The 20,596-nt window shown below is 41.4% G+C and overlaps 1 protein-coding gene across 6 annotated transcripts in view; it reads left to right on the top strand.

The window, feature by feature from the left end:
• Positions 1-521: 521 nt before the first annotated feature.
• The window catches only part of NRXN1 (neurexin 1), a 668,503-nt gene continuing 648,428 nt past the window's right edge, over positions 522-20,596 (top strand). For all 6 annotated transcript variants that reach the window (XM_056487060.1, XM_056487058.1, XM_056487056.1 and 3 more), the window contains exons 1-2: positions 522-641; positions 4,340-5,844. In XM_056487060.1, coding sequence (XP_056343035.1) covers positions 5,106-5,844 — 739 coding nt within the window. In that variant the 5' untranslated portion in view covers positions 522-641; positions 4,340-5,105. The remainder of the gene's footprint in view (positions 642-4,339; positions 5,845-20,596) is intronic.

Here is a 20,596-nt window from a genome sequence, read left to right as displayed (position 1 = left end):
AAACAAAAAAAAAAGACATAATGATAATAAAGATGATGATGATGATGGTGATGATTAGAGTAGTAGCAGTAGTACCACTAAAACACCCACACCACCAACAAAAAAACCAACCAACCAACCAACCCTCCCCAAACCAAAACAAACGACCAACAAAAGAATCCCCCAAACCCCATGCAAAGGAAGAAGAGATCTGCCCGGGAAGGCGGCAGCTCCCTCTGCGCCCCCGCCGTGTTGCACCACCTCTCGCTCTGCCCATTCGACCCGCCGACCCTCCCCAGCCGTCAGACGGCAGCAGCGGTCTCGGTTCTCCGCGGTCCCGCCCGGTGCCGGTGTCGGTGTCGGTGTCGGTGCCGGTGCCGCTGCCGGTGCCGGTCCGGGCCGGGCCGGGCCGGGGCGGGTCCGCAGCGCGCACGGCACCGCCCCCGGCGGGCAGACGGGCGCGGCGGCGTCACGCGGCGGTGCCGCCCCCCGCTCCCGGCGGCCGCCCCCGCCCGCCGCCGCCGCCGCCGCCGCCGCCGCGCACCCGCAGCAGCGCCCGCTCCGCTCCGCTCCGCTCCGCTCCGCTCGGCCGGCGAGCGGCAGAGGCAGCCCCGGCAGCCGCGCCCGCCCCGGCCCGGCCCGGCCCCGCGGCCCCCGCGCAGGTAAGGCGCGCCCGCAGCGCGGGCGGAGCGGCGCCGCGGAGGACCAGCCCCGCTCCGCCGCGGCGGAGCCGGTGGCGGCGGCGGCGGTGGCGGCGCGAGAGGCTGGTGGGTTTGCGTGCGGCGTTGTGGAGAGGTGGATGGCGAGGAGAGGAGATGGTGGAGCGGAGGTGTAAGTTAAAGGTTGGATGCGGTGATTTATTGCCCCCTTGCCAGGCGCGGGGGGAGGAGGGGAGAGGGGGGTCTGCGAGACTTGAGCGATAAAATCAATCTGCTGCATATTCTCCCTGGCGTGAGCTGCCGTGATGAAAGGCGAAGCTTGGGAAGCGATGGGATATCGCAATATTATTGTTATTTATCGGCGGCGGTCTGAAAGAGACGAGGGGCTTGTGCGGGAAGTGCATTGATAATTTGGGACATTTTTCTATTGTGTGCCAGAAGAAAGAGGGCACTCGGCTTCTTCGATATGTGTTTGAAACTGTTAAGGTTCCTGCTGATGGTGTGCATTTTTGAAGGGGTAGAACTAATATCATAAGCATATTAAAATAAAGACATCTGCAGACTGGAAGAGGAGCAAAATCGATCATTCCAGCCGCTTTGGAAAGAATTTGATTCTAGAAATTACGTAGAAATGAAAGGAAAAGATTAATGGTGCTGCTAAGTCTGCTTTTGAATTAGAGCGCTTCTCCCTTTGGCTGCAGCAAGGTTGTTTTTCAGGTCCTTTTATTTCATCCGGTAATTTGTGAACTCTGGTCTTCCCCGCACCCGGAGACAATGCTCTGTATTTCATACAATAAGGATTCTGCCAAGGATTGTGCATGCCAACCGACCTGGCATTTATTAAGGATTTATTGACCTATGGGTGTCTCTCTCTCTCTCTTTCTAATTTGAAAAGGCTCAATCGGGGCACCTGTGACTAAATCATAATTTTTGAAGAATAAAAAATGGTTGTAAAGGGGTGGGGGAAGCATACGATTTCGTTGGCGAGGCGCTGAATGCAATAGCTACATTTATATTTTTTGTGCATATTTCTCGCTACATATGTGTGTGTTCATGGATACATTGCTGGGAGGGACGCCTGGTATTTAAGAGCCATTTGAGATCGGTAGATAGATAGATATGCGTTAATAAATTGTCCTCTTCCGAGACTGAAAGTGTCCCTCTGCTTTGGAAATGACTAGACAAGACTGTGCTGTTTATTGGCAATGTGTGAATTATATCGGCAGTAATAAATAAGCAATTGCTTGTTAGGCTATTTTTTCCTTGGGTCTTTCTCCTTTCTTTTACAGTCTTTCCATATCTCCGTCTTTTTGTGTTTCCTTTCTTTTCTTCTTTCCTTTTCTTTTTTCCCTTTCTTCTTCTTTTCCATTTCTCTTCCCCCCTCTTGCCGCCGCTGCTGTGTGTGTGCGTGAGTGAGGGGGCAGGCAGGCGCTGCAGCCAGCGGCAGGCAGCGGGCAGGGATGCTCTCGAGGTGGGATCCCCGCGCGGCGGCTCTCCGCGGACACCTGTAGGGATCGCTCTGGCACGCACGGCGGCCGCGCACACACTCGCACACACTCACACCGCGTCCTTGCCTGGCTCCCCCCACCCTGCTCCCCACCCCTGGCAGGCACCATGGGCTCCTGGCAACCTCCCGCTCCTGCGCCCCGCGCACAGAGGCGCAAATCCCTTCCCCTCCCTTTCCCCGCTCCGCCCGCAGCCGCGGCGCCCGCCCCGCGCACCTTGCGCCCCCTCCCCGCTGCGCCTCCCGCATTCCCTGCCCACCACTCCTTCCCCCGAGGGCCAGCCCAGCCCGAAACCCCCGTGAGCACACATACACACACACAAACCCCGCGACCCTTCCCCTTCCCCCACTCATCGCCCCAGGCCCTCCTAACACACAGCCCCCTCCTTCTGTGTCATTGTCCCCGGGCACGCACGCCGTGTCTCAAGCCGCCAGCCAGCACCGGGCTCCCCGCACCCCCACGCACCCCAAACCCGCTCCATCACCATCTCCTTCCCGCCCACCCGTCCCCTCCCGGCCCTCGGCGCACCCCGGGGCTCCCGTGGAGCGCGGGGGCCGCTCTGGCTCCGGCTCTGGCTCTGGCTCCGGCTCCGGCTCGGCAGGGCGCGGGCAGCGGGCGCCGCCGCCCCGTCGGGCCGCGCAGGGCGGAGCTGTTCCGGGTGCTGAAGCGGGAGCGGCCGCCGCAAGCCAGCGGCGCCCCAGCCCTCGGCCACCGCCGCCCGGGAAGGCCCTTTGGGGAGCGGGGCTGCGGGGGCTCCCGGGAGCTGCTGGAAAATCCCTCGGCTGGCAGCGGCTTTGCCAGAGGTGGCTCCTGCCGAGGGGCAGGGAGGGCGTGGGGGAAACCTGGGGTCTGCCCGCTGCTGGTGGGCACGCCTGGCCTCTGCCCGCGGAGTTTGGGGGTTCTCCTCCACTCGCTTTTGCTGCTCTTGCCCACCTCACGGGTGGCGAATAATAAAAATAATCGTGTTGACATTTAGAGGAATGAAATTAAATATAGAGAGAGTAGGAGGTGACTTAGCAGCTCTGAACGTGTCAGGTGCAGGCAGCTGAGGTGTGTGCCTGTTTTTAAAACGTTTCTCCTGGGCAGGGTCATCTCTGCCCCCTCTCCGCACACACACACACACACACACACACACCAGCCCAGAAGAGGGCTTGGCAGCAGCTCTGGCCGAGCTATTGTGTCTGCCTAAGTGCTGCTGGCCAAGAAATGTAAGGGAGGGGAAGGGGAAGCGATGAGTGAGGGAGGTGTTGGAGATCCTCTCCTCCATCAGGAGAGCTCTGCTAATATACAGCTTCCAGAAAAGATACAGCAGCTCCGGGGGAGAAAAACAGTCTCTCTGCTGAAACGTTTTGGATGTAGAGACCTCTTCAGAGGATAAGGGTGAGCTGTGGCATATATATAATTTTGAAAACAGAGTTGTTCTCTCCTTACTCTCTTAAGTAAGGACAGCTGAGTAAATATATATGAAATACTGCAACCCATTTCAGAGGACTAGCACCTGGGATTGGCTGATCTGCCTTGTGAATAATGTCAGCATCAGAGCTGTCTTGAATTGGATTTTCCCTGCCATAGCAGAAAATATCAGCCCTAGAATAAACCAGGTGGCAGAGAAAAAAAAATGTGGTTTGAAATCTTCAAAAAGCCTTCTAAGAAACTATTTCAATTCTTCCTCACCCCAGGAAAAATAAACCAGTAGGAATGCCATGCATGTTGAAGCTTGTCAGTTCCTGCTGGGAGCTCTGGCCACTTTATTTTTTTGACCTGTATTAGAAACAACCACAACTGGGCTTGGTAGCATCGTCTGTACAACTAGGACCCTGTAGCTGCCCAGGTGACGACATTTTCACAAATAAAATACAAGAAATTGCAGAATAAACACCATCTTTTTTGTTTAACATTGTTCTTGCAATAATAAAATGCACTACTGAAATATTTGGAAGTTTTGGAAAGGTAAGTAGTTTGCATTTAGATTATACCATAAAAATGTAATCTAGCATAAACATATATGTTAGGATTTGTGTTTAGCACTGTAACCTATTACAATTTCTCAATAACACCAAAATTATGGCAGCATTTTCCTAATGTCCAACACCATCGAAATGAAAACATAATCACGAACGTTCGCTATTGATCAAATTTGTGATTCAACATGGTATTAGTTGTCATTTCTTATTATTCTGTTTCAATTCTTTACAGATTAGAAACAAAAACAATAAAGGAAAATCACCTCCCTGGATCTTAGCCTTGGCCTTTTTCAAGCAAAGAGAAGAGGAGCTGACAGGCTTTGCATGTCAAGTGGCCACTCAGCTGTTTCGCAGCTTCTGGGTTTCAGCCCCATTGGGATTGAGGCAGCTCAAGAAGCACGAGCGATGAGTCCTGTCATCTGCTGATGATGCTATAGCACCATGGCGAACAGGCTGTGATATGACAAGAGGATCCATCCTAGGGAGGCAGGGTTGGGATCCGTAATTGGCTTCCTGGGAAACTACAGCTGGTGGAGAGGATGTAAAAAGAGGTGCGCATGTGCCAGGATATTGCTACAGCCTTGCCGAGCTGGTGGATCCACTTGGAGGAGAGTTTTGCCACCGATCTTGGGTTTTTTCCCAGTTTGGTGATGTTGGCTTTGGGGAAAATTTCTGCTGACTCACCCACCACCCCCGGACACCTTTTGCGGAGCGTGGCCGGCCAGTGAAGAGACCCGACGGCACCTTACCCGCACCGCGAGTCACCTCCGGTGGCCCCCAGCATCATCTTGTGCCCGGCCCCATCCCGCGGGGCAGCCTCAGCCCCCCGCCCCGGGGAGTCTCCCACAGTGACCCCCGCACCCGGGGCGGGGGTGAGCGCGCCCAGAGCTTCCAGCGTGGCCGGGGCCCGGCAAGATTTTACCCTGTCTGCCGCCGGGGCCCCGGTGCCGCCCCCCGCCAGCCCTGCCGCCCCGCTCGCCCGCCCCAGGCCGCGCAGGATGGGGGCGGTGCTGGTGCGGCGCGGGGGCTGCCTGCTGCTCTGGCTGGCCCTGCTGCTGGGCTGCTGGGCCGAGCTGGGCAGCGGCCTGGAGTTCCCGGGCGCGGAGGGCCAGTGGACCCGCTTCCCCAAGTGGAACGCCTGCTGCGAGAGCGAAATGAGCTTCAACATGAAGACGCGCAGCTCCAGCGGGCTGGTGCTCTACTTTGACGACGAGGGTTTCTGTGACTTCCTGGAGCTCATCCTCACCCAGGGAGGGCGGCTGCAGCTCAGCTTCTCCATCTTCTGCGCCGAGCCCGCCACCCTGCTCTCGGACACGGCGGTCAACGACAACCTCTGGCACGCTGTTGTCATCCGCCGCCACTTCAAGAACACGACGCTGATCATCGACCGAGCCGAGGCCAAGTGGGTGGAGGTGAAGTCCAAACGGCGGGACATGACGGTCTTCAGCGGCCTCTTCCTAGGAGGACTGCCGCCGGAGCTGCGGTCGGCCACGCTGAAGCTGACGCTGTCCTCCGTCAAGGACCGGGAGCCCTTCAAGGGCTGGATAACAGACGTGCGGGTGAACTACACGCAGGCCTCGCCGCTGGAGAGCCAGGAGGTGCGGCTGGACGACGAGCAGAGCCGGCTGTGCGCCAGGGACGACGTCTGCCTCAACGGGGGCGTCTGCTCGGTGCTCAACGACCAGGCCGTGTGCGACTGCTCCCAGACGGGCTTCCGGGGCAAGGACTGCAGCGAAGGTAAGGGGCCGTGTCAGCTCGCCCCGCTGCCCCTCCCCGTCGCTCTGCGGAGGGGGTGGGCCGGAGGCCAGGCCTGCATGAAGTTTCATCTGTATGAGTGGATTTCCCTCCCTTCCCACCCTTCCCACCAGCGCCCCTCTTCCCCACCTCCTCCTCCATGTCTTCCATGTGTCTCTGTGGCCAACCATCACTCTTGTGTTCTCTGCGAGGCTGGGTGAGAGGGGGAAGAGGGTGAGACCTGAGCATCCTCTGGAGGCGGGTGGGATTTTGGGTTGCTGTGGGAAAAGGAGAGATGCTGAGTACCAGGTGTCACTCAGATGGCAGCGGGTGGCTGGAGCCGTGCTCAGTGGGAGCTGAGAGAGGGAATGTGCATGCTCATCACAAGCAGCTGGTGGTAATTAATTTGGGGAGCAGGGAAAGTGATGCTGGGAATAATTTAACTGGATTAAGTGCAAAGATGACCTGAGTTTGGTTTTGTAGGGTAGACGAGACCCAGAGTCCATTTTGTATTTGCCTCTGCTATGTCATTGAAATAAAATCGGTGATTTATTTGTGAATTCCTTAAATTGTGGCCGGGGAGGAAGGGGATTAAACAGAGGATTATGTTTTTACGTGAATGTGAATGGTACTGCTTTGCAACATGTTTAGCAATTCATCATGCCAGTTAGACAGGAAGAACACAAAAGGACAAGGGGGAAGTACATGCTTCAAGACCACAAAATGACTGAGTAGTTTTACCAAGGAAGGGGAAACCTAGAAAAACAGCAGTTTCCTTAATCCCATCTACAAATAAATCACTGGGTAAAATATGGTTCATATTCAATGCCCATTGTTTCTAGCAAATGGAAAGAATGTGAACGGTTACTTTGCAGATGCATGCAAGACTCTTTTTAAAATTATTTTTTTTAGTAAATGTACCATTGCTTTCAGCTCCTTAGGCATAGAAATTATGTGTGTTGTGTACCTAGAGCAGGATGTGAAGGTGTATAAATGAAATAAGAACAAATGTATCAAGGGAAAATATGATTATCATGTCACAATTGGAGACCAAAGACCTAAGTTTAAAATATAAAAGGTAAATATGAATAAGATATTATCAAGGTCAAATTAAGATCTTTACTTAGTGGCTGCATGGCATTTATGGCTGAATAAATTGCCTTTAGCATTTCTATCAGATTTCTCTCATTATAAGAAAAAAAACATCATTTGTGACTGTGTTTTATTATGTAACACCTTCTGTCCTTAGTGTCAATACTCAAAACACTACAGTCATTCTGCATCCTGTTTACTTTATCAGCTGTTTATCTCTCATCTGTCATTCGTGAAAAATTCAAACCTTATTAATAGTTTCAATAATTTTTATAGGAGCAAATAATAGTTTCAGAAAATTAGTCATTTGTACTTTCAATTGTACCCATTCCCAGAAACTGTAAAATGAAATATATTTTATATTAGGTAAACCATCTCGATTGGTTTAGTATTTGGGTATCAACTTTTTATATGTGATACTACATAATATATAAGTATATGTGCAATACTGAGTTGTCTTAGCAACTCTAAGTTAGGCCCTCTTATAAAGAAAAAGAAGATTATGAGGTGTAGCAGCTTTGTTAAAGCAATAGTGTAATTTAAATACTATTAATACTATTATACATTTATATGCCCTTTACACTAAAACAGTTTATTTAGCTGAAGTTATTTTGCAGATACTTATGTTCACATAATTGCATATAATATCAGTCAGATAAATTATTGCCTTTACATAATAATAGGTTCAGTGGCTATTTTTAAGGAACATTTTTATATTTAGATTAAATGTTAGTGAAATACATATATATATTTATTTTTAATGACAACTCTATGGAACTTCTAAGAAGATGACACTCAAAATAACATTTAGAATTCCCCCCAAATTAAGGTAAAATGCTGACTTAAGTGCTAGTGGTTTTACAGTTGACATCAGTAGGGTCAAGATTCTCCTCACATGTCCTTTGACTACTGAGAAGCCTTATAAAATATTAGCAAGGCTTATAATTTTAGCAGAAAATATTCAGCTTCTGATTTAATTTGAAACAGGAGGCAACATTTGCCCTGACAGCAACATAAATGAAACTACATTGCAATTTATACCTGTTAATTGAGAAAAGGCAGCAACTGACACTTCCATCAGTCAAGTTTTGATGAAGGGATTAGAAGTTACTCATATGTGCCAGCAAAGATATTGAACTATTATAAACTATTTAACATTCTAAGAAAAAGAAAAGGCAGAAGGACAAGTAAAGCCTTTATATCTGCCAAGATATTTATATTCTGCTCTTTAGAGTTGGTAGCCAACATATACATTAAGCTGTTGAACTTTGATATTTGTTCCCAGAATGTGTAAATTTCCCATAAACTTTAGAAAGACATGCTAGAGGATCATCTCAGGCTGCAATTATCTGAAGGGCTTTTTTGAGTTTTCACTCCTACCCTTGTTTTGGTTTTTGTTTAAAAATTGTTTTAGATAGGAAAATTCCCCAACTTTCCATTTTTGTCTGAAATTGGAGCCACGTGTCCTAGTTGATACCTTTTCTTTAAAGGTGAAAGATGGTAATCAAATTCTATTTTCCTTCGATTTTTTAAATATATATAATTTTTTTTTTTTGTCGTGGATTTGTTGTTCTATATCTCTGCAGTCTGGTAAAACACGGAGTTCCTCAGTGTAACGAGGAGTGTAGGAATTAGTAACAACAACGAAGAAAATATTTTCAAAATTTTCTACCCTGACTTGCACATTCAGGAATTAAATTAATAGATTTAGAGTCAAAGTTTCAAGTTTTAAGATGCCATTTTTAATACAAGTTCAGTTATTGTCAGGAGAAAATCTGATGGGTTTTTTCCCAGATTTTCATCTTTGAAAAGCTTATTAATGATCCTTGAAGTAATTTTTTTCTTGTAAGAAGGAAATTCAACCAGGTTGGGTTTTTTGCTTTGTTTTGTTTTGGTTTGATTTGGTTTTTTTTGTTAATTTTTAAAACTCATAGTAATATAAATTATTTCCAGTAGGCTTAACTGGTTTTATACCTGTTTATATCAGGAGTAGCTTCATTTATGTTTTCTGAACTACACCACTGTGAGAACAGTGCAAGCTAGGAAAGAACCACCCAGTCATTCCTTTTGTTCCAGTAGGATCTAAGTTCTCTTAAATGGGAGCATTGGCATAAATCACAGGAAGAGGACTGGAATTTGCTTAAGTGTCAAGGATGTCAGTCCATAGCAAAGAAAAAAAAGATCTCCAGCAGTTCTCTGGTTGATAGGCCCATGAGTAAAAACAGTACAAGAGCCTTCTAAAAGAGAAAATAAAATCTCTACTTTCCACTGAAGAAGGCAAGGGTATATTATTCCACACAATAATAATGATTCAGTAGAAGGAAAAATATACAAAATTATAATGAATTTTATTAGGAGTAAGACTTGCATTGAAATAAATCCTGACTGCCATATCAATTTTCTGATAAGTTTTTGACATGCATTTCAATTTTCTATTCAGTGAAAATTACAATATTTCCTGAAACTGCACAAATTTGTAAGGCTTGATTCTATGATAAGAAGAGATTTTTATTAAACAGACCAACTTTAAAGTCAGATTTTTAGATTTTTTAGCATTAAGTCAAGGTCCTAGAACATAAGGAGAACATAAGGAGAATACATGATTCATGTCAGTGAACCTTCACATTCTTCTTGTAACTTGTTAAGTTAAAATTTCAAAACAAAAACAAAAAAAAACCCTATTTTGCCCATTAAATTACTAAAATTTAATTGTGACCTTCTGACTTTAGGAAAAAAAAACAAAACAAAAAAACTAAAAAAAGAATTTTCTCTTCATCCCCATTTATATAAAAATAGCCTTGTCCAGTATCCTGTCTGAGAAAGCAAGCAGGTAGATCTAAAAGAGGTAGTGAAATATATGTGATGCATTGAGTTGAGGGAAGTTTCTCACTGATGCCAACTTCTTGTCACTCCATGCCCATCTGTTTTTCTATATCTCTAATAGCTTGAAAAAGTTGCAGACAAATTCCTTTATCTTCTTAAGACATAGCTTCCCTGCTTACTTTGTTATTAGCATCTATACAGACAATTGCTCCTGCTCATAACATGTTGTATTTTAGCTGTTCCACCGAGTTTCTGGTTTGTGAGAAAAATGAGGACTGTTCAGGCAGCTGTTCACTGTAAGAGATGCTCTTCCTTGTCAGATATTCAGAGGTTGATGCCAACTATAATTTGAACTGTGAAAGAGATTTTTGAGGAAGTCAGTTCCAGATGTCTCAGCCTAGCCAGTACTTAGCTTTGTTTGTTTGGGTTCTGAATATACTACATCAGTCTTTGTTTTATTTCCTTTTGCATGTTAACTTTTTTGAAAGCCATCAAATATTTGAAATTTTTGATATTTTAATCCATTTTATTCTCTTTATGCCTTAGACGAAACATTTGAACTTCTTTTGGCATTAATTATCTACTGCAAGTTGCATGTTTGAGTGAGATGTTGTTGAGCTCATTGTCTGTAATCAGTCTTAACAGAGTAGTCACCATGCTCTTTATCCCTCTTGAATCTTAGATGAATGTACTTTGCACTAGTAAATACTGTGAAAAAATCTTGCCTTTTTGATTTTGATTAAATTTGATTCATTTAATTTTGATTAAATTTTGAATTTAATAAAGATTTCAGAATCTTTATTACATTATCTGTATTTCTTCTGCATGCTGAATTTCTTGTCAATGCCAGTGGCCACTGGGCTGATGTTGGTTTAGAAGAAGGGTAGAAATGCACCAGAGATTGTACTGAGATTCTGTGAATATACAAATTATGTCAATAATTTAACAATCATTATTTCACTTTATTTAATATTTATTTAATATTTATTTAATATTTATTTAGTATTTATTTAATATTTTTAAATGGTGACTTTGTTGTTAGAGTAGAATCTTCAGAGCAGATAGTCAAGTAATCAAAAAGTCATTCAGAAATCTTAAATCTGTTACATTCACATTGAGTCATATGAAAACCCATTCCTTATGTCAGTTTAAAGCACAATTTTGCATCATTTTCCTAATGAATCTGATATAGTATTTTGTTTGCCAGGATTCAGCATGATAGGATATTGATTTCAATATGCACCTCATAAAAAATCACAGGAATTTATAATTAGGAGTTGGCAGTCTGTTTTATCTTATTTTCCAAGGAAGTGTCTTGTTGAGTATTACTAATCCTCTCAAAATACTGATATTCACATACTTATAGCCTAGATCTTGGTACTGCAGGTAATCAATATTTTAAATAGGGAGGTTGTTGTTTCCCTTTGGGCCTAGCTGAGGGTTAGGATTCTTGTTAAAGTCTATATTGTGAATTATAGACACCTAATATGGTAGAAGAATTTGTATCTAGCACCATAGGACCTTGTGTCAGATTGGTCATATTCATTCAGAATTTCAAAATAATATATATTGAAATTGTCTATGTTATGACTGTAATCACCCTTCAAGGCTTGCAGGCATTTTGGACCAAATGTACTTGTTTTTTTGTCTCAGCTGAAGACTGGCTCCCTGGGAATCTTTTAACAGTAGTTGCTAGCTATGGATTTGTGGGATTTTTACCCCATCATCATTACTGACCTGATGAACAGGGATGGGGGGAAACAGGCTGGAAATTAAAAATTAGTTCCTGATAGAAATAGCTTTATGCATAGGCCAGCATTAACATAGGCAGCTTGGGGGGTTCATGCATCTTTTAATAAACATATTAAAATTGCTTGGTTACTTGAAAGAGAAAGCTTCATCCATCTGTCTTGATGAATTTAATATGATGTTTTATCTACCAGAAAGCTTGGCATTCCTTTTAGAAAACATGAAACCATGTTTCCAAGTTTCTGAAAAAACGCTCTGTCCAGTTTGTTGTCTGTAGTTGAAACTTATGTACCTTCATAAACACGTGATTTTCCAGAATGCTGAACCTGAGGACTAAACTGTAGAGACCAAATACACTTTTAGGGAATGATTGGTTAGGGTGTAACTGACATCCCTTTAGGGAATGATTGGTTAGGGTGTAACTGGCATCCCTTTAGGGAATGATTGGTTAGGGTGTAACTGACATCCCTTTAGGGAATGATTGGTTAGGGTGTAACTGGCATCCCTTTCGGGAATGATTGGTTAGGGTGTAACTGACATCCCTTTAGGGAATGATTGGTTAGGGTGTAACTGACATCCCTTTAGGGAATGATTGGTTAGGGTGTAACTGACATCCCTTTAGGGAGTGATTGGTTAGGGTGTAACAGACATCCCTTTAGGGAGTGATTGGTTAGGGTGTAACTGGCATCCCTTTAGGGAATGATTGGTTAGGGTGTAACTGACATCCCTTTAGGGAATGATTGGTTAGGGTGTAACTGGGATCCCTTTAGGGAATGATTGATTAGGGTGTAACTGAAATCCCTTTAGGGGATGATTGGTTAGGGTGTAACTGACATCCCTTTTGGGAATGATTGGTTAGGGTGTACCTGACATCCCTTTAGGGGATGATTGGTTAGGGTGTAACTGACATCCCTTTAATTGTGCTGTTCTATATAGACTTGGCTAGCAAAGGCAGGACAAATAATACTTTGCTGCCTTTATTTAGTTATACGGTGATCTGGAATAATAATTTAATCTTTTGCAAAAGATGTGCACTTTCTTGAATGGCAGTTTCTCTTTCTGTACTGTGGTGGTGGTATCTGAGTATATCACAAGCACTTCACCAGCCTGAATTATACTGTCATGTACACAGAAATCAATTTTTCAGCTCAGGTGCTCTTCTGCAGTAGTTGTATGTGGTGAATTCATGCAAATGTATAGCCATTCTCCTGGATCTTGGAATAGAATCAGTAAGATCAATGGGTTTCAATGAACAAAATATCTGCAGTAACATATTAGTAATGAAGTAAGAAAACCCACATGGTTTTGATAGGACATTGCTTTCTCAATGACCCTGGTCAGTTCACACCAAGTTTTCAGTTTGCCTTCTAATCTGTAAGGTTTGGTAGGATCTTTTTCCTGGTCATCAAATACTTGAAAGATCAGAATTTCTATTAGGTATGTAGGAGAGGAAGTCAAGACCTGAAGTTCCTTATAGTATTGTGCAACTACTTTAGTCTGCAGAACTCATAATTGTTGGCTTTGAAGTGGCAGGCCTTCCTACTGCCTGTTCATAGGTGAGTGTTCAGAATAGGATGTTTTTTCTTGCTTTTTTATCTGCCACTATCTGCTGTTGTTCTGACTAGAGACTGGATATGATGTAGCTTGTCACCTGCCAGCCACTTCTCCTTTGACAATTCAGCTCTTCTCATAGTCACAACAGTTCTCATCCTTTGCAATGTAACACCTGTATAAAAGTCATCCTTATTACTATAAAAGTAGAAGGATCTAGGATTTAATGTCTAAGGAGAGTGAAGAATTCTTAGTTCTTGTCATCTCTTAGCTCCTAGTCAACAACCACATAAATTTTTAGTTTCATTCTCTTCCATTTTCAATGAAAAATCTGAGGGTCAGAGTGAGAGGTGGTCTCAGTTATGCCTTGTTAGCTTGTCAAGAAATGGGACACAGGTAGCTGGCAGTTGTCTGCAAGAACAAGATTTTGTGATGAGATCTTAGATTTCTTTAAAGCTATGGAATGTATTAGGAGCCTACAGTTTTCATTTTCCACTGGAGTCAGTTTGAAGTCCCATTGACTCAAGTTTGGAATTAGGGCAAACCTAATAACCTCCAGATTCTGAACTTATTATTCAAGTAGGAATAAGAAAACAGAGAGAACTAGGGCAAATTAAATAACCTGCTGATTCTGCTTGTAGTATTCATCTGGGAATGTCTATAGAGAAAATGCTTTTCATAAATTCTGATATTTATTACCATGATCATCATCACTATAATTATTCATTAATTTAATATGTGCCGTATGATCCATGCTGGAAGAGTGAAGTTATATGACTAATTTTGTCTTACATTTAAGACTATCTCTGTTTTGAGGAAAAACTGTTTCCCAAACAAATGGATGGTTCACTGGAATCACGTGCAGTTGCTGCCACTGCAAACTGTGAAACAGTGGATTTTGTCTGTGGAAGTGTTACATCCCAACAATGCTACTCAGGTGTTCAAGTCACAGGTTCCTTTCAGACTGTGCCACATTGCACAAGGTCTTGGAATGAGAACACTTGACTTTCTGATTTTGTCTGGAGAAAGGTTTTTGCATTGCTTAAAGGCAGAGAAACTTGATTGATTCTTCCCATAGTGCTGTCTCTTTGTAATTAAGTGAATGTGTACAGCCATTAAGGAGGTCACTGGCATTACCCTAAGCACCTGGAGATGTATATCACAGTTCCAAAGTTTCTGAATTACATCTTAATTTCTGATGCAGAATGACCTTCTTGTTCACCTTCTTTCTCTTTTGTGCTTTTTAGCTTTAACAAAAAAATATTTTAAAATGACATTTTTGTTGAAGGAGGTATTTCCATTAAGAAAAGATACCTTGAGAAAGATTGCATGTATGTAATATAAATTATATGTACTATCTTTTGAATAAGTGTATAGAAAATTACAGAATTAGTGACTTTAGATGGAGTGAAGATCTGTATCATAATGCTGTCATTTTCTTTAGAAACTTAGCCTGATTCTTCTTTGTTTCCAAAGGTGACAACAGGAATCTTCGCACACATATCAGCATTTGTACAATGGATTTCTAGGGCACAGTCACAATGAACAGCTGTAGAATGAATTACAGTCTTGTGATGTAAAGATTATATTAATTGTTAATAAAAATGGGAGAATAGGGCCCTAATGCTAGAGAAAAAAATGCTCTTCAGCCTTAAAGATGTTATCTTTCCTGATTCTGAATCATGTAAGTGTGATAAAAGTGATATAAAAAAAATTGGATTCCACTGGTTGTTGCACAGCAACAGGCTTACATTTTACATTTGAAAAATTATTTGTAAAACTAGATTCTTGACTTGGAAGGTCCAGGAACAGGAGTTAGAGAGGCAGGTGAGACACAGCAGCTCCTCCCAGATTGCACACCCTGTTGTGTTTAAGCACAGGTGATCCTCAGTGATCTCAGGCTGCTGGGGTGGACATCTTCCGTTAGAAAAGCAGTGGAATTTCTGCAGGAGTTTTCCAGGAATGTTGGTTCTGACAGAGAGATTATTAGGGTTGTGCATTTTGAATTTGCTTTTTTTCCCATTTTTCCTCTTCAGAGGAAAATGTGAAAATGGAATTTAGAAACCCATAGCTGTAAGTCACTTAATTCTTAAGACTGTTGTGGGGTGATATAGGAAAGATTTGTAAACAATTTTTTTAAAAACAGATCAAAGCCCTTCTTCCATGTCCTTCTCAAATGAATGTTGCTCAGCTTCTCAGGAGCTGATTCTCTGTGATTTTTTTTTTTTTTCTGTGATATTGCAGAAAAATGATTTCTGAAACATTATCACAATGAAAAGAACCTGGAAGGGGGTTTTTTAGAACCTATAGTTTCTCAGAGATAAATTATAGAATGTCATTCAACATTAACAAAATATTTGTGTGGTTTAGTTAAACCTTTACTGAAAAATTCTGAATATAGATCTCACATTCTTACATAAAACATTCCTGACTTAAGTGTATGTGGAAAACATCAGCATTTTCCCAGTAGTTCACCAGAAGAAAATATATTCAAATCATGTTTTCTTTGTTGGCTCAAATCTCCACTACTTTTCTGTGAACAATGAATCTGTTGTGGTAGTTTCCAGGAGTTTCTTAGGGGTTTTTTTGGTCACTGTTCTTGGTCCAAAGTACTTGAAGGAGCAGCTAGGATTGAAGTTAGCCTTGAACTTGTTTTTGTTTTTTTTCTCTCTGCAGCAGTTAAACAAATGAGTCTGGAATTACAGGAAGTTGTGCACTAATAATAAGTAGTACAGCACAGGTTTTGTTTTTGTTTTCCACATCACAAATTTCAAAACTCAAAATGTTACAAATAATGCATCAGGCTTGAAGTTCTGAGAGAAATATTTTCACACTGTTTCCTATTCAAGTTTTTATAACAAAGAAAATTCTTATGACGGAAAAAAGTTCAAGTTTTGACCTACTATTCTTGCAAATACACTGACAACCAGAATTCATGTTGGTATCCAGAGGTTTTACCTGTGGTCTTTGCATTGGCTGGATCCCATTCTCCTTTTTTAAGTATAATTTGGGTCTTTAAATAAGTAAAGTCTTTCTTGCACATTACATACCTATGTCATCCAAGTTTGCTATTCAGGCTCATATTACCGATTGTGACAACATGAGTCATGCTGGTGGATTTTGTAAATCTTAAACCATGAAAGCATCCACAATGATGCAAGGAAAAAAATATTCTTTCCTATTTCTTCCCTATTGAAAAAAAGAAAAATAAAAAGAATACAAACAGAAACATTCATTGCAGTGTAAGTTAATTGCACCACAGGAATTCAGAAGTAAAGCTGCCTTCAGTAAGTGGTGGCTTTCATCTTTTTTCTTGTGTTTAAGCATGGAATTTCTCTCTCCATTTTATTCACATTTGCATTAAAAATAATAAAGACTGTTAGAGATGCTGTATTTATTGTGATAGAGGTACACCAAATTTGAAAACATGCCTCTAAGATCTCAGAAATATTTAGTTATTCTGATTTTGCACTTTAATTTGGACTCATTGTTGCTTGCATAGCCTAACTATATAAAGTGTGGTGGGTGCAGGTTTGGGTGTGACTCAGCTTTGCTCTTCCATATCTTCCTCATCAGAAATCTGAAAAACAGCACATGAGTATGTTTTGGAAACTTGTCCTTGCCCAGTCTGAGCTCTTAATGACTTAAACTAAGATTTCAGTCATTAGAGAATGCAGCAAGAGATACTAAGGAGGTTGATTACCCAAAGGATTTGGAAAAGAAAATATTCTTAGAAATCATATATATTGTTCTGTACAATATTTCTAAATATTTTGCTTTTTTAATTTTTCACCTTCAGTAGTAGCTCTGTCAATTGATGGAATAAAGTAATTTGTTGCAGTACTCCTTGTTTGTCTGTGTTGATGAGGATTGATGTCTCTTGAAGCTGATATGTTAAGCTATTGTGAAACAAAAGTAAAGTCAGAATCAGGTCCTCTGACTAGGGGGAAAAAAACCTTCAACTGTATTGATATTAAAACACCCCAAAATGTCAAGAAATAAACACGCTTAATCTTGCTCACTACTATGTAATGCTACTTTGCCATCTTTATAGAAGCTCCCTTTTCCATTCAGATGTGTAAAACACCCCACCAGCACAAAAATGACTGGTGGGAAGCTTTGCCTGCTTGTCTCTCACATCTGTATGTTGCAACAACCACTTTTTCCACACTTCAGTTTCTTTCTTTATTTCATAGAGGCATAGTAAGAACTTGCAATGCCATTTTCCCTTACAAAATTATGAATTAATGGCTAAAAAAGTTTAATATTTTAACGCCTCTCTGATCCCATTCAGATGACCTATTCTCTATTAAAATATTTGCCCTTTGAAAATAGGCTGTCTAGTATTTTTGTCATGTATGTGTTTGAATCAATCCTCACACTCCTTTGGTTACTTTTAGACACACATTGAGTGCACAGGCTGCTCAGTATGGGCAGTTTGCATCTTCTCCAATCAGCCTAAGTCCTTTAATGTCAGTCTAACAGGTGTGAACCTACTGCACTCAAAATTTATACTCAGAGAATTTCATAAAATAAAGCACTAAAGCACTTAGAGGCTATGAACTGTCAGGACAAAATATACTGTGCACTTTTAATTTCATCTGTTTCTGGGTATCCATTATGAAATAGTCTTTAATTACATGACCATATACCACTTTATCCTTGAGTTTTCTGCCTCCATCAGTGCATAGCTTGGATAATGAGTTCTTCAATATTTTGTTTTCTACTTGCAGTCCAGTTTGTAGCCCTGAGCCTTATTCATTATCCATATTAAAATAATTCCTCTGAATAGAAATCAGTAATATTTCCTGGACTTCTCTAAGGTTTTCATAGCTACAACACCTTTGCAGATGTTGACAATTGCACAATGCCCATATAAGATGGCAAATGCTCTCATTCATCGTGGAGAACTGAGGCAAGAGAGATTGTAGGTAAAAACATTCTCTGAGTGCCCATCTGAAGTTTTTGTGAGTACTTCACAGATAACACCACACACTCTAAGCCTCCACTTACACTTCAAAGTACAGCTCCCTGTGTGTTCTGGGATATCCATCACAGTACTCTCTCCAAACAAATATTTGGAGCAGCATTAGGAATAACCAGCCAGAAAAAGTCTGTCTTTTAAAACTTGACCAGAATCACGTTGGATTTTTAGATGAGAAGAGGATAGACTATATTTCTTCATTCAGCTCTCCTTGTTCTGAGGTACACCCCACTCCTTTTCAACGAGGGCAGATGCACTGCTCACTGGCACAGCAGCTTTCTGTGGTACTCAGTCATTACTTCTGGCTAAGAATAGTCCTCCTCTGTGTGCAGATCAAGTGAGGGAAGCTCTGGAGAAGATTGCATTAAACTGTGTAATTAAAGGCTGTATCTTACCCTATATGAATAAAGTAGATGGATCTCAGTTACGTAAGAAGCCTTATGTCTCAGAGCTGCTATTTTTGACTTTGCAACCTAAAGAATGCTCTTTTAAGATAGTAAAATAGGCAGTATGTATGATTTTTTTTTTAAATTTTTTGAGACTCTTATCCCACGCAGACATCCCAGCCATTGTGTTTTCTGCGCTTGAATGAGGAAGCTGCCTTTCTTCAGGGCCCATTCCAGCAGGGAATTTGCTGAGGGTCTGACATTTTCTCTGCTCCAAAACTGAGTGACTGGACCTAGCACAGGTTATAGAGTTTTGAATGACAGGGAAGACCTGCTGAGGCTGAAGCTGAAGGTCTTTCAGGAGTTTATTGGTAAAACCCAAGACATCTCCATTAATGCTGTGCACACACATTTAGGAAACATTTGCAATTTGAGCAAATTCTGGTTGGTTTTCAGGAGGTTGGCAGAAGGCTTAAACCCAAAAATCAAGTTACTTCTCCCCAAATGGTTTTTATATGTCTGCTTCAAAATAAGACGGAAGTCAAAAGGGATCAGAATGAAAATGAAACTTACTCAGAGTTCCCTTGGGGATATACTACTGCTAACATAAATATTTTCAGCTGATACTATTATTATTTTATTTTTTTTTACTCAATCAAATACAATTTTTTAAGACTGGAAAAGGAAGACTTCCTTACTATACTGGGTCAGTCTATTTTCATTAATTACTGTAATCAATGTTTCTCTGTAGTAAGCATGTCTTTTAAAGAAAAAAATAAAATTAAAAACCACATGAAAGTCTTACATAAAATTGTTTCAAATAATTTTAGTATTTTTTTTCCAAGGAAATTTGGTTTTTTAAAAATACAATATAGACATCATATTTACATGTCTGCCTATGAGTGTTGCCATTATAAAAATGGACTAAAAATATTTCTTAAACTCTCCCTGTAAGAGTTTTATATTAGGAGTAGTATAGCCATAATAAAATATTCTGTACACAAGAGCCAAAAATACATGTTGATCTTTGATGTGACCAGTCAATATTTTTAAGACACTTCTGTCTTTATAAGAGCCACATTTATTAATGTTCCAGGACCTTTGAATACACCTTTAGTATTTTTCCTCCTTATTTAGAGATTGTTACTTTCTCTACTTGCAGAACTAGATGCTCTTTCTTTCCCTATGTGTTAAAAAACTATAAAGATTAGAAGTATTTCTTTTCCTTTTTCCTTTCCATGATTTATCTTGTATCCACTATGAAACATGATGTAGTATTTGCCTGGAAAGAATACAAATAAGAAGCTTTTAGGGCAGGAGGTGAAGGCAGAATAAAGTCACAGTCAAATTCCCACTACATTTCTTTCTTATCACTTAATTCACAGATTGTCCCAATGTATTTGGTTGGATTATTTATATGAATAATTTTATCCCTTTGATCCCTAGTAAAATTTAATATATGTATTATTATGCTGTGGATAACCAGACTTATTTTAATAATACAATATGGCTGTTTACAAGCATATGATTCTCTTATATGTTACCTCATGGTATTTTAATCATCCTGTGACATTTTCAGGAATCTTAAATGTTATTACTCCCCCTGATTTAAATGGGACCATGTGTGTTAGAATGAACAGAAAACTTCCTAAAATAAAAAAATTCAATACTCAAAAAGAATTAAAAATTGTGGTTTAAGCAGAATCAGATACAAGTTAACTGCAGAATCAGATGAACAATGAAAGTATTTATAATTTTAGAGAAAATGATCCATGTTTTTACATATCATAAATATCGTGACTAGTATGTAGTCTAATTAGATTCCTCTTTAGAAATGCCTTTTTAAATGAATAATAATGACCTTAAGCTCAGATGTCTGTATGCATATAAATTTTCTTCCAGCTCAATGTATGTGTCATTTGCCACCTTTTTGTTATATTTTGTGAAAGAATTCCAGTGCTGTTTCTTTAGGAAAGCTTAAATTCTACAGCACAATAGTACCAGTCAGAAATCCAAGTCCTGTGTAACATCCCTAAAGGCTGTTTTTTGCTAAGCAGTGAAGGGAGTATAATTTAATACACTGTGATTTTACTGTCATTTAAAATATGTCCCCAGCTCAGCAGTACTGCTCTGCAAACTTCATTTTTTCCTTTTGAAATACAGAAGATAT

The sequence above is a fragment of the Oenanthe melanoleuca genome, chromosome 3 (assembly GCF_029582105.1).
Source record: "Oenanthe melanoleuca isolate GR-GAL-2019-014 chromosome 3, OMel1.0, whole genome shotgun sequence".
NCBI classification, from domain to species: domain Eukaryota; kingdom Metazoa; phylum Chordata; class Aves; order Passeriformes; family Muscicapidae; genus Oenanthe; species Oenanthe melanoleuca.
The sequence above is the reverse complement of the archived record's forward strand: the minus strand, read 5'-3'. Positions and strand labels throughout refer to the sequence as shown.